The 14,927-nt window shown below is 41.6% G+C and overlaps 1 protein-coding gene across 3 annotated transcripts; it reads left to right on the top strand.

The window, feature by feature from the left end:
* The first annotated feature begins 300 nt into the window (after positions 1-300).
* Positions 301-11,926, top strand: bmf (Bcl2 modifying factor). Of its 3 annotated transcripts, XM_011490448.3 has the most exons (5): positions 303-519; positions 1,843-2,021; positions 2,101-2,299; positions 2,916-3,118; positions 7,872-11,926. In XM_011490448.3, exons 3-5 carry the CDS (start codon positions 2,128-2,130, stop codon positions 7,986-7,988), a joined length of 492 nt encoding a protein of 163 aa, XP_011488750.1. In that variant the 5' UTR covers positions 303-519; positions 1,843-2,021; positions 2,101-2,127; the 3' UTR covers positions 7,989-11,926. The 3 variants fall into 3 exon arrangements, with proteins under 3 accessions (XP_023807617.1, XP_011488750.1, XP_011488749.1); XM_023951849.1 differs by lacking the exon at positions 1,843-2,021 and having other exon boundaries at positions 301-519; positions 2,946-3,118; XM_011490447.3 differs by lacking the exon at positions 1,843-2,021 and having other exon boundaries at positions 304-519.
* The last annotated feature ends 3,001 nt before the right edge of the window (positions 11,927-14,927 follow it).

Genomic DNA, 14,927 nt, shown 5'->3' with positions numbered 1-14,927 from the left:
ATAAAATAGAAGCTAAAAAAAAGATCAAGCTAAACCATATATGGCAGATTTGTCAAGCAAATAAAGCATTATGCCTCCACTGCTATGGTTAGAGACCAAGGCAGCGGAGGACAGACAGGCCTTCTAGCACATGAGCTGCGTAGTAGCGTGAAAGCGGTCTCGTGCTCCGGGGAATTTCCCGTCCACGTGTCTGAAAACACCGCGGCAGCGGCGGCATATAAACAAAGGCAGCCATTGGCTGGCGCGCGCGCACGTAAATCATCCTCTATTTACTAAAATTCAGCTCCCGCCCACTTGGCGGAGTCATCTCAGGCTGACGTCGGCGAAATCAGTCCGACCGTGGCAGCGCTCCTCGCAGAATGGAAGTAGTCGTTGAGGAATAAAGTCGTTTGACTTAGCAGGATTTTAAGACTTGGAGTCCTATTTTTTTTAGAAGTTTCTTTTATTTTATTGTTTAATTTTCGCCACATTTAACCCCAGAGTGCAGGACAAGTGTTTTAAACGCCGCCAGTCTTCTCGGTAAGAACAGCCTCCAAACGTTCAGCCGCTTTATTAGCTTTAACGAACTGAAGGGAAACTTGTTGTTGTTACTTGAAAAAGACGCAACACAGCTTTTTGTGGCGCTTGGAAGCGGCGCGCGCTTTCGCTGTGCTCTTCTGTCGTACAGTAAGATTTGAAAAACACCGGCTTTCCCGGCTGACACAGCACCAATGAAGTCAGCGCGGCCGGTCTCTGTCATGTGTCTGCACTTTGTTGTGTGACAGTCACCTTTTTCAACAGAAAACACTCCGTAAAGGCATATAAGCACGCAAATAACCGTTTATGACGACATTTCCGCCCTAAACTTTTGTTTGTAGCAGCAAACGTAATAGGTTGGTTTACTTTTTTTCTGTTTGTGTGTGTGAGTGACCCTATTAGGTTTCGATTCGGAATTAAATGCCCTCAACTGCACCTTTTGTCATAAGGCAACTTTTAGTTGTTGTTTTTTTTAATTGAAATTTTGATAACGAGAGCAATATTTATCAAGTTTGTGCCACTGATAGCTTAATGTTAGAATGAAGAGGGTGTCATGATGTTTATGGGCATAGAAGATGCATCTACCGTGGAGCTGTTGCTCCAAAACAAGCCCACTATAATTGACTTTTGTATTAAAATGCGCCCCCACCAGCAGGGGGAGCCACTGCATGACATAAAAATGTTTGTAGTCAAAATAGCAGAAAATATACATTTAAAGTATTTTGCTGTTATTATTATTATTATTTTTTTATATTTAAAAAAAAAGATAAAGTTAGACTTCCACGTGTTTGAGTCTTAGCAGACAGGAGCTGAGTGGAGTTTAAAAGAAAAGTTCAAAAGCTGTCAGGGAGAGTGGTAGGACTTTCCTCAGAAACTGTCATTCCCTCTTAGCTGTGATCCCTCATTTGGAAGCGTGATACCAGTGTGACCCTGTATTTACAACTCAGTGGTAACTTGGGTTTTGCTGCTGAGGCAAACATGAGTTTCACCCATGTTTTGATAACTTCTTGACACAGATTCAGGGAGTGAACTCCAGGATTCAGGGTGAACTCCAGGGCATCAGTGACTTTAAGAAATTGCTTTAGTTTTGTACTTTGTATACCCAGTTTTTGGATTAATGTTTTTCATTGAAATAGAGAAATAATATAAGAACTCAGTCATTCAGGGAAAAAAAGATAATTTTACGTTTTCTTTTACCAAGTTAACCAAGCTAGCTTCTATGTTACTGTGGCTTGATTGACTTCTAACCGCAGTGAATTGTGTGGTTTATTCACTGAGCTGAACAGACTCATTTGTTTAAATAAACGCTGAGCTCTTTACTTCCAGAGAAAGCAGAGCAGTCGTTTCATTTCCCCGTCCACCGTGGTTTCATTGATCGGAGCTCGCTCCATACAGGCCAGACAGGTTGTCTATAATGATAATGAGTGCCTCGGAGGAGAAAAAAAGAAGCAGATAATGAATGCGTCTGAGGTCATCTCTCCAGATCTGACGTAGATTTATTCAAGGTTTGTTAGAGAGAATGCCCTTGGTTTGTGGTGTTGCCCACAAATGCGCTCATTCTCTATTCGCCATATCGCTTTCAAGGTCACTCGTCTTGCAGTGCCCCCCCGTATGGACGATGAGGAAGACGATGTGTTCGAGCCGGACCCCAACAAGTGGCGCACGACAGCCAGGAAGATAAAGTGTGAAGACCGGGGCACGCAGACACCCGGTCCTGCCCTGGTACCAAACAACGGCATGCTTCTCTGTGGACTTGCAGAGGAGCCCAGACCACTTTTCTACGGTGAGGCTGATGACACACCGTCTTTCAAAAGCAAAAAAAGGGGAACATCGCCTGGTGTGTGATAACCAGTTATAAAACTCCGGCGCAGAGGCATAATGTGACACTTGATGTGATAAAAGCGCAACAGTGTTGCAGCCCTGAGCTCTCCCCTGGCGCCTGGGAGTCGTCATCAAACTCAGTTTTTTATGGCCATTGTGGCGTGTTACCAGCTGCTTTGCTATTCAGAAGGCGCCAGGCCGGCTTTGGGACAGGTGAGCACTGTGACAGCAGTGCAACAACTCCTCAGATAAATCATTATCAGTAGCAGCAAAGCTATGTTGGTGCCATATATGAGCAGTCATGCCGGAGTAGTTCCATAACAACTAACTGCTGAAGCCCTTTTGGGTGTCAGTGACCTATAAAACTATTATGTGCAATAAAACCACAGCTGGGGAAATTGTTTGTCAGCCGGGCAGCTTGTTTATCCAAAGAGACATTAGTCATCACTTGGAGTAAAAAAAATCTTGGTACCTGACATAAAGAGAGGTCTGTCAGGTTTCAGTTCTGTGTTTAGTTTAGTTTTTTCACCGAACACGTTGTTTACGAGATATTAAGTATCAGCTTTGACACTCAACAGGTAACGCAGGTTTTCGATTGCACTTCCCAGCACGCTTTGAGCTTGCTGGGGATCTTGAGGTGAGGCGGCACGACAGGGAAGCAGAGCGGCGCGGGATGGAGCGGCTTCCCCGGCAGCAGCCTGTGGCACGCAGCACGGAGGCCTGCATTGCACAGAAACTCCAGCTGATAGGGGACCAGTTTCACCGGGAACGCCTACAACTGGTGAGGAGAAGGGAAAAAAACAAAAACAAAAGGAGCCTGCTGACTGTAAAAACTCAGGACTGATTTCCTGGTAGATAATGTCAGCAAACAAGTACTTTCTACGTTTGACATGTCAGCATTGTGCTGTGCACTGGGTAACCTGATTCCCTGACAGATTTCACCTTTGACTCAGATTCTTCACTCTGGATTCCACTAGATTAGGATTCAATTTCATTAAATCACTCATCACGTTAAATTTGGGCATTAAATGTAATAAATAATATCAGACTTTAGGTAACTTAAATGACATTTAACATGAGATAAATAAATAAAAAACATGGAGATATATATTTTTTACATCTTTCCGCTAATTTTACCACTCAAGTCCATCTGGGCGGCTTGGTGTTTGTTGTGTTATGTCAGGTTGCCCAGCAAAACAAGAGTCCGCTCACTTTGCATATTTTTTTTTTTTTCAATACCTGTTCCTCACAGTGATTAATAGCAGGTTAAAAGTTTGCTCTCATATTGTTTGGACCCTGTTTGTTTTGGCCATTCTTTTCAGAACTTCATCCCAGTGCCTCAACGCTGCCCCCCCCCCCCCCCCCCCCTTCAAACCAAAGACACTGCTTGATGCAGGGCAGCCCTTCCCCCACCCACCTACCCACCAACCCCGGGCCCTTTCCCTGCCTCCTCTTCCTGTTTATTCCTCTCTCTGCCCCCCCCCTGCTTCCTCACTGTGTTATGAAGTGGCACTGAGGATGCCTGGTGTCAGACATGTCACTATGGTCAGGGTGACTGCCTGCAGAGTTTGCACGCACCTTTAATTTTATTTTTTGTCAGGATGTAAATGATTTCAGCTCTTAAATATTACTTAGAAGACTGGAAGAGTTTCTGCAAAGTCCGGTCTCTGTGACAAGGCGGCCAAGCGGCCCCCAAGACACATATTTAGTCACATATTTGACACATACTGATAGAGAGGGAAAAGCAGAAGTGGCAGGAGGAGGCAAACATGTTGTAACTCGAAGCTCAGCACGTGAGTTCAGGGGAAAACTGCTGTGGGTTCCAGGGAGCCTCCAGTCGGCCGTCGCAGGAGACAGCCAGATAAGAGTGCACACGAAGGATGTCAAGGTCTGGAGATGAATCCTGAAGATAATCAAGTCAGAAGCACCTTTCGGTTGCCTGAGAACGTACTTTGCTCCCTCACACCCTTTTTCTGCTTTGTAACTTTTTTTCTAACCGCAGCTACGGAGTGCAAGACAGTTTCTTATTTTCTCCTCCGCTTATCAAGCAGATGTTATTTATACCCCTTCGAGCGGAGCGTGACTCATGGATTGTGACACTGGCGGGCGCACACAGTCAGACAGGATGGTTTCTGTGTGTTGGGCTGGGACGCTGTGACGCACAGCAAAAGCTGGACTTGGTCAGGGGATGAGGAAGTAGTTTGTGTGCGCCGTTTTGCTGCTAGAGTAAACAACAAAGAGGAGAGTTGGAGTGAATATGGCGCTGTGGTGTTTTATGCTCTTTAGATACTTATCGGGACACGGATGACTAATTAAGAAAGCAGTATTTTGCCTCCCTGGCCAAGCTTTGCCTTTGTGGCTTCAGTGCCTCTGCGTCTGCTTAGAGGAAACTGAACTTCACCTCCAGCAATGTGCAGTTTGTGACTGCATAGTTACGCTGTCGTTTTTGCTGTCTATTTTTAGCTCTTCTTACGTAGCTGATTGCACTGTGTGTAAACAATTGCACACAAATGCCCCCAGACTCGTTTGTTCGGCTCCAACATGCCAATGTGAAGTTTTGACTCCTGAAAGACCCACTCAGAGGAAAATTAGCTTTTTGGTGTTTTTAAAATGTTTTGTGGCCTTTTTCTCATGATGGAGGACATGTATAAAGAAAATTTAGCTTAAAATGGCATTTCTGGGTATTTCTTGATTCATATTGTTGTGAATCAGGAGCAGATGAAAAAATGTAGTTGGAAAAAGCTCGTAGCTGTGACGTAGAAGCCACAATTGGTGGGCCACAAGCTCCCAGCTCTGCTCTGTTTTCATGCATCCACCTGTTGACGACTAGGTCCATGTACCGGTACATATCTGTTTACCCGAGGTGGCAGGCATCTGACTTTAACGCCCGTCTGGAAAGGGCCAGTATTTGTCTTCATTTTTGTTGCTAGTTCAATGTTGTTGTTTTTTTGGCATTCAAACATCTATTTTATAGACAAACTTTGACATTAAACACATGTATATATCCACTACACAAGCAAGCCTACCAGAAGCTTTAATGGTCTTCTTCTACACCAGAATGTTAGTTTGAGGTTGAAAGGGGCTGTAAGCTAGCGGGAGAGGGTGTAAACAAGGGATGATGGGAAACAGGGTGGGCTTACTCCGTTCCAAAGTCCCACCCACAACTCAGTGATGAATTTTAAATGAAGACCTGCCGCTTTGGAGAAATTATGTCATAGAAAACGACACAGGTTTCCTTGATTTTGGCTAAAAACAGCATAATCACAATTAAAAGACCACCAGTAACACTTTTCCAATCGGTCAAAAGATGATCGGAGTTGAACTTTAAACCGCACGAGTTTTGGATTTAGACTATTCCTGATAACTGGAAACTTATACGGCATATTTTTCTTACACTTGTTCCCGGGCAATCCAACTGCCTTCTCAATGATGGATTTTGAAGCAGCACGGCTGTAAATGTCCTCCATCAGGGCCTGTGGCCCCCTGGTGAAGGGGGGGGGTATTAAGTAGCGAAGGAGTGCTGGTGGATGCTGACAGATAAATTACTCCTCAGTCAGAGAGGGCTGGAGGGGACTCCGAGGTCCCCAGAGTACGGCTGACATTAGCCAGCCAGCCATTTGAGACACAGCTGTAATGACAGGCACAATGGCAGGAAGACTGCTCCAGCCTGTGCAGGCCAAGGAGCAGAGTTGGGTTTCATCCCCATGTTTTTTTAAAGGAGACAACTCCTGGTCCTTTGGAAGGGAGGTGTTGAAAGCAAGGCTGAATATCGCCTGTGGCTGTGTGTCCGTTTATCTCTGCTCCTGTCAGTGTGGCACTCTTTCTTATCATAACTTGTTAAAAAAAAAGAATTTTTACCCAAAGACGTACTTTTTCATTAGTGCTTAATGATATCATCAGTGGCCTATGTGTTTTTGTCTATTTTGCATTTATCATTGACCTTTCTCTTTTTGCTGATCCAACTGATCTAGAGCCTCTTTCTATAAAGGGTGTGCTGTTTACTCAAACGATAAAGCCGGGCCTCTGAGCAGCTGTCTTAACAGACAGTCTGCAGTGGACCCTGATAAAAACCCATCAGGCTTGTGTCAGAGTGACGACACAGAGAATCTGGCTTTCCCGTCCGGAGCTAAATTTGGAAGCCAGGACTCATTTTTGACAGCTGGCAGCATGAGCCACGAGTAATATGTGACGGGCTCGCACCCACCTTTTGTTTTCCCTCCCCTTTTCTGTCTTTGACTATTTATCTGAGTATCACTTAAGCTGACAGAGCTGAGTGTAAAAGCTCAAAGGTACAATTTGTTTCTGTCTGTAAAGACAAATGACCTCTCAAATAGATGGTAAAGAAACTCCACTTTCCGTTCTGCAGTCTCTTAGAAAAAACATTGAAACTTGTCGTCATCAAACGTCTCAAACTGATGGAGATATTAGTTTACCTGTGACTTCCTCTTTTGACAACAACATTGTTCAGTCTTTGTTGTGTCTTGGAGTTTATGGCGCTGCATCACTTTCTTTGCACTTTTCTTTCAATATAGCCAAAGTTTGCCCCAAACATCGCGTGCCACAGAGAACCTCATGGAAGCCGTTTCCATAATTCTTTTCTTCACAAGTGGCAAGTGCGATAAAGTCATGCTGTCGGGAAACTGTCAGTGCTTATGCAACACCACGCAATGTTAGCCATTAAACTGATAAGAGTCAGCAATATAAACCCGCCAGCGTACCACTGTTCCTGGCTACTAACTAGAACAAGGTTAGGTTACCACGCTGAGACAAGTGAACATCTAACCTTGCCTACAGTTATTTTGTCTCACAAATAAGAATAAATAGCTTTCAAGAAGGTCATAAAAACTCCTCGTCTTCACTTGACTGCTCTGATGGGTTGAAAATAGCTGCACTCTTTATCAGACGTGGTTGGAGTCTGCCTTTTGTCGTCAGATGAGCTGTTAGACTACTGTAGCTCTCTCATGCAGATACAGGTTTTCCACAGACTGCCTGCCTCTCATCACCCCCCCCCCCCTCCTTAATCCCATTTGGTGCAATTATCTTATCTCAGGTCTCAATGGCCGAGATAGCATTATCCCTCTAATCGCACACAATCCAATTGGCTCGCAAAGCTTTGGGAGTCTCCTCCTCAGCTGCTGGCTTCTGCCAGAAAAAAAAAAAAAAAGCTGCAACTGCTTGATGACTGTTTTTTATGACTTGGAGTTTCTGTTGGGAAGATCAGCAGTGTGTGGAGGGATCCTGAAGCTTCTCTAATAAGCAAAGTCAGGACAAAAAGCTGTACAGTTTGAGCAAGGAAAATGAAGATATACATCTAGTCGTCAATAGTGAGCGCATCAGAACCATAAATATATACATATACAGTTCTTTCAGTCAGGTAAATACATGAATGCCAGTTCAAATAAAATCAAGTTAGAGATAAATAAAATACAGTAAAAATTATTTGCAATATAATAACCGAAAAATACATTTGGGTTGAAATAAAAGTAACGTAAATCGAGCGTGTCTTTAATTTTTTCTCTCTGTTGTCCTTTCAGTATCATCGAAACCAAAGGAACCAGGGGCCGGTGTGGTGGCGCCTCGCCACGGCTCTCGTCAGCCTTCTATTCGATAGAGGCTTTATTGCTGGAGCAGGGGGTGCAGGACAAAGGTAAGGGGGATCCGCCCCCTTATGTCCAATGCCTTCATCTCTGTTAGGAACTGGCCTCCTGTAGGCACTGTCAAATGTAACACGGGTCTGTTTGAGGGAGAAAAAAAGAGGAGACAATAAAGGTCGCCGCGGGACGGAGACATCCAACTTTCTTTTTTTTTTTTTTTTACAAGGTCACGTGCGTTTCTTGCAAGAAGATGCCATAATCCTCCCAAGATTCCTCTAAAGGACAATGTTAATATTTTGTCATACATGTGGTGTGCTGGTTTTGTACAGTTTAATGTTCAATTTTGCACTCTTAACATAGACCCACGATAAATGACCTCTGCAGACCCTGGGGATGCCTTATTCAGTGTTTTCTATAAGAAGGAAAAATTGAGTATTTTTTAAAACAAGCAAAGGTTTCATGAAAAGAAAATGAAAGAGTTTGTGCTTTTTTTTTTTAATATTTTTGTCCAGAAGTCTCTCAGTTGGATCAGTTTAATGGATTTACTAGCTCCCAAAGACGCAGCGTCTCAGAACATTGCATTTTGCACCCCACCTCAGCGGTGTTCTTTTTTTCCCCTCATCTTTTTGATCATTAACTTACCTTTTATTACGCCTTCATGATTTTTTTTTATAATAAATTGACTTTCCTGATTAATTTTAGACAAAACAACTGAAATGACCTGCAGTTTATGCACATGAAAGAGTTGTCCCACTGTAAAATAATTTTAGGCATCTACTATAAGCTGCATGCAAAAATCAAAAAAGACCTTGTCAGAACCTTTCTTTGCAGGCAAACCCATCAGTAACCATCGGCAAACTTTATAAAAACACACAAAGAAAGAAAAACCTTTAAAACCACTCAGCGGCAACAATTTCAGTGGATTCAAATTGTATATTTGGTAAAAAAAAATGCTTAACTACTTGATTAAAACCTCAATTTCTGTCACTTTGATTTTAATCCTATGTTACTGTTTTCCTTTAAAGTAACATTAGGACCCCGTTATGTCTTAATGCTCACAAATATAAGCAGATATGCATTTGTCTAGATAATTTTACTGACAGACGATTCATAGTGTCGTAGTTGTAGCACACTAAAGGCATAATGATAAAAACAAATGGGTGCTTTTGCACTAAATTCGAACAAAAGATTAAAGCACACTGTTAAAAGGAGCAATCCTCCCCAAAATGATCCGGTTTTGCCAACTCTATTGTTTTTATTTAGATTCTGTTTTTTTACTTTGAATTCTTATTTCTAGTTTGATAATTTTTTGCCCCTCAGTGTCTAACAAATAGTTTAGTTTTAGCTGCGTCATCGTATGTGATTGCTTTCAGACCTCCATGCCCTTTGAAGTGGAGCTGTGGATCCACTGTTTTTGCACTAGACTTCCACCTTTGAAGAGTTCCGATTGTTACCAAGTCAGCTTCTGTCTTGCATGAAGGTTTTCATTAGCGCAACATTTCAGATGTACTTGCATGCACGTTTAAGGCGGCAACCGATCAGTGTTGAGGCCTGACTGAGCACAGTCCGGAGTCTAAAGTGGATGTCGGTTTTCTCCATTTATCTCTCCCGTTTCAGGCTCAAGTTGAGTTGGAGCTTCCTGCAAAGCAATCTTTGCTTTTCCTCTTTTCTGAAAAAAAATCCAAACTAAATGAAAGAATGACTGAGGAAAAAAACCTCATCCCACTCAGGACATCTTTGCCGGGTTTACTTCATCATATGATGTTGTTGGTGCTGATTTTCAGATTAGGATCTATAATGCGAGCACAACCAACAATGGGTCAGTAGACAGTTTCTGAAATGAAAAAGTGAAAGAAAAAAGACTGTCATTTTTCTATGAATATGTTTCAAAACACTGTTAAAAATGCTGTTCTTTTTTGTTTTTTTCTTGCCTAACCTCGGCCATGGTTTGAATCTAAGGAGCAGCACATGTCAGGGGTCTGTGCTGTAACTAGTCCCTTCTTACATGTGTCAAGTTTATGACTGCACCATTCTTTTTTGTTTTTCTCAAGACGTCTCAGGGACAGATTTTGTTGGCTACTGGAAACCTTGAGAATTAGTTACACAGTTACAGGAATAGTAATGTCATGCTACCTAATAGCAACCAAAAGTGATATAAAGTCATTATCATTTACAAATTCCGCCCCTCAGGCAATCTGTCGTGAGTGACTGAGGATTCTGATTTGCTGGCTGTGGCGGTGACGGGGGCCTTCTGAGTATGAGGCGTATGAGGTGCACTGAAAGCGGTTGTGGTTATAGTTTCCTGCGGATCCTGAACGCTGAGCCAGTCTCTGTAGTGCCTCGTCCCTCCACCCCCAACCTCCTGAATGGCGCCTGACCTCTTTGTGCTGCTCCTTCATCACGTGTATTTTCTTTGTAATTTATTTTTTTTTCTTTTATTTATTTTTACTTTTTAGAAATATTTACCCATCTCTACTGTATACGTGTGTGTGTGTGCAATCACTGCTTATTCTCTTCTTCCTGTTTTGGACTCAAACTTTGACCCTGTGCAGCATGTTTGTCATCACTGCGCCTCGTGTCACTTCCTGTGATACTCTTATTTTGGCATCACTCCTCTTCCATTGGGCACAGAAAAAAAACAGTGGGGGAAAAAACCTGCAAGTGTCAGTGACTGCTAACTATTAGTAATAAAACCTAAAACATAAAGAAAGAAAACTTTAGGAGGCATATTTTCACAATAAAAGGTTGCAATTTTCCATATAAACCATTCCAACAAATTTAGAGCCGTTTTATTATCCCCCACCACACTGTATGTGGTTTCAGACGAGCAGTAGTTTCAACAGGGCTCAGTCTGTCAACACATCATGACTAATCCCTTACACTCAATGAGTCATTTCCCATCCCATAATGAGAGTCGGGATGGGAAAAAGTATAAAGTGCGCCCGCTAAGGTTGCCATCACTTGCCACAAGTCACAGGATGTCAGTATGGTTGTCGGTCCTTTTGTTAAATGGTTGTGTTGTAATCAAATGCACTGGAAAGTACTTTGTTTCTTTAAAACTTTTAGGTCTCTTTCCTGTTGTGCGTTAATGTATAGTATATACTCTGGATCGTTCTTTTGGGCTCATCTGGCCGCATGTCAGTCGTATATCTGTGCATTTAGCATGTAGGTTCAGGCCTGTTGATTTATTGAAAAGGGAAACAAGCCACCATAGTGCCCTTTTTACAAAAATGTTCTTAGTGGTGTTCTCAATATGCACAAATGGATGTGTATTTTATGGAAATTATCAGAGTGTTGCATTTAAAAACTGTTTTTCCCTAAATGGAAGTTGCTTTTCTTACAAAAAATAGAATTTGACTTTTTTTTGTTGTCAATTTCTAATTTTTATTGACTTTCTTACTTTTTTTAGATTGTATTTTGTGAAGAGAAACTGTCTACTTTTATGGACACTTCACAGTTGTAAAATCTTGTTCTATGATCTTGCAGGATCATTTTTAAAACCATGAGATAGACAGCAATTTGTTTAACTTGGAACATTCCTAATGTATTCACAAGGTCAGGCAAACCCAAATAAAACATGATTTGGTTAATATGTAGCCTTTTAAGTCCTGCAATGTTTTTTTGTTTTGTTTTTTTACATTTTCCTGTACATTTTTTGCTTAAAACCCTTGAATATGCCTTTAACTGCTCAGTTTCAATGAAGTCTTGATTATCACACACTCTCTGTTATACCAAGAAATGAGACCCAGCGAAAATGTAGCATTTTTGTAAACATTGGCTGTGTGTTCTCAAGACTTTACTGTGCACTCATTTTTGCGTGTTTATATATATAAATATATATATTTTGGTTGTTGATATGATATGGAAGTAAAGAACATTTGTTATGTAGTGCAATATGCTGTACATACAGAGCTTTGCTCTACAAATCTTTTTTTTCTGGATTTTCTTGTTGTTTATTGGTACTTTTTTCAATAAAACTTTATTGAACATGTCAAGTGGAGTCTGGTTTAGTTATGTTGGATTAATGAAGAAAATCAGCAGCATGACTGCTGGCTTAATAGGTCACAGGCAACATTAGCAAAACACTTTCACATCAGGCCGGTTTCAGTCACAACAGAGTTTGTTTCATTGGTTTTTCCACCAACCTTTTGATGGAAAACAAACAACATGACTATCAGGTTCACGTAGAAGGACATTTTAGTCAATCAAAGAGCAGAGGCAAACCAAATAAGAATGTGCAACAAAAGTGGGAAAAAAAACACATTTAAAATCGAAACTATCTAAAGCTGTACAAAGTTGTTGGCAATTATAGTCTAGCATGGCAGTGAACGGTATTACATTTTCAGCCAATGTGGTCCACTTCTAGAAGTACATGGCAACAGCAGACCAAACAAAATGTAGTGGTAACATTTTCCATCATTTCCTGCCCATCTGAACTATCCTGGTGTGAAAGCACCTCGCCAAAATCGCCTCTATATGGACGTGGTCATTGGTCTGAGCTGAGTAGCTACGCCCTCAATCGCCTTTTTCTACGGGTTTTGGAACACATTTGGAGTTTTAACTTTCAAATCGTGCGTATTTGACCGCGATTTAAAAGGGGAAATACTCAGAAATGCAAAAATCTTCAAATATGGCAATTTGCAATTTTTTTCAGTTAGCCATTAAATAATTTTAATTTTAATTGAAAGGGATTTACATCTTTGCTATGATAGTCATAACTTCAATCAAAAGGATTGTGTAGTTTGAAAATAAGGTGCTTCTGCAGAATTCATGGGTTAGAAGTAAACAGATCAGATCAAAGCAGTAATATTTCTAAAAACATTCAGGTCATACTTCAGTAGTAGGTCTGAAACTTAAAGGGATCTCCCAGCCACAATTGTGTTCCATGACATGTTAAAAAAAACATACATTCTCCAAAAGAAGTCGATGACACATCCTAAAACACTCAAGCAAACCTGGCTAGACCTACAGATTTGTCACTCTACAGTGAATGAGAAGTTCTCTCAGGACATATTGGTGATTACATAGTCTTGAAACATGAAAATAAAAAAGTTGAGGTGTTTTTAGACCTCAATGTTTATGACTTTATCCGTGTTTTGACCTGAGATCACACCAAAGGTTTGTGTGCATGAGCAGTCAGTCACTGCCATTAACTGTTTTCTCTTTCTTCAAACAGCAACAGACCTACAGTCTCCTCCCTCAGGGCTGACGTGTGTCTCGTATTGTGCATGCCAGGTTGAGTTTCGTGCCTCGCTGACACCTGACTCACCTGTTTGGCTGCTTACAGCGAGCGAAAGAGCTCCCTTGTTGGCGGCCCCTGAGAGCACCAGTGCCGGCTCACAATGAGTACGGCAGAGGATGTGGTTGTAACAGAACAGCAGCTTCTTTCCCGGTCACGGCTGGTTTACCATACACAACTGCTGAATCTCTCCCTCCTAATTCCATGTCTGAGATGTTTTGGGCTTAAAGTTTAAAGAGGGGGCTTGTTATCAGTATTTACAAAATTCTTGAAATATTTATTGATTTGATAGAATTTTGCGATAACTTTGACAGGAAAAAAACCCTTGTATAAAGTTTGTTTTTTAACTTGTTATTTCCAATATGAAAGGGCAGAACACCTCCTCCACACACACACACATATGCACACATTTGTGGCTCCGAAAGCTCTCCTTCAAGATCAGCACTTAAATGGGTAGAACACTGGCTTTCCTTGCTTATAACAAAGGCTCCTCTGTCCCCCTAGTTTGGCTGCCTGCTGAAAGAGACTCCCATTAGAGAAGTGTCTATCTCTAAGGTCAGACTCAGAGGTCACGCATAAGCACGGCTCTTGTTTACGTCTGCAAAGCCAATCAAAACACGGCAGTCTCTTGTGCTTCTACCTCTTTGGTTCAGCAGAGTACTTTGTGCTCAGTTTTAGGCTAACAATAGTTTCCCTAATCTTTAGTGCGCTTCTTTTAATTTAAAAAAAAAGTGGTGGTTCGTCTGTAGCTGCATACAAACAAGGACCGACTGACTGCACCTGCAGAGCACCACAAGCCACAGATTTCCCCCCGCAGCCTTGAGACAGCTTCAAGTAGCAACTCACTCGAGAACACAAAGGCAATTACTGAGTGGTGACGTGTGCATTCACCCTGTTAATTGAGCTGTATTTACAGTAGGCATGCTTTGAGGAGATCAGCTAAAACGGATTTTTAGCAAGTTTTATGTTACATAACACGAAACGGATCCTAAGAAGGAAGATGTTTTTGTTATAAAAAGCAGAAAGGTTTTTTGCTTTCCACAATTACCAAAAAGAGACTGCATGAGACTGCTAACTGAGTAGATACTGATGGGTGCAGCATTTCTTGTTTCCAATTTTCTGAAGACTTTTTGCACTGGCAGGTTTTTCTTTCATTATGCCAATTTATTATTTTATTTTAGAAGCATGCAAATTCATAACTGGTGATAATCTTAAACAGAAAAGTATGACTGTGGTACTGCACTCCTGCACCGTGTGCACAAAATGAGCCCCAACAAAAAAGGGCCTCTCTAAAGCACTCCCTCTACTCTGCTTGCAGCTGCTCAACACATGCTCACGAGTCATCCTTTTTAGACTCTGGAGGCTAGTACGCTCTCTGATGCCTTCTTTTCTCTGATTATTCCTTGTTTTGAAGCCTGTCATCATAAAAACAAGATCCCATAAGAAGATTTTCTACATCACAGACTTACTTTGTCAGGCTTTGGTTCATTTTGCTTGACCTGTAAAACTTACTGCTACCACTGTTAGGTTTAAATTGGGTGAATTTTTTGCAGATGTAAATATTTCATCATATTCAAATCCAATTGTCATGACACATGTACAAGCAGAGGTAGCAAAATGTCAGTTTAACCACAAGTGCAAAAGCAGTAAGTGAAAATATTTGCCTGGTGAGAAAAAGTGCACTTTTATTGGTTGATTATTGACCAAACCTGCAAGTTCTATCTCAGTTTACAGCAACAAAAAAAGAAACATGGCTG

The sequence above is a fragment of the Oryzias latipes genome, chromosome 22 (assembly GCF_002234675.1).
Source record: "Oryzias latipes chromosome 22, ASM223467v1".
NCBI classification, from domain to species: Eukaryota; Metazoa; Chordata; class Actinopteri; order Beloniformes; family Adrianichthyidae; genus Oryzias; species Oryzias latipes.
This window is presented reverse-complemented; position numbering and strand designations above follow the sequence as displayed.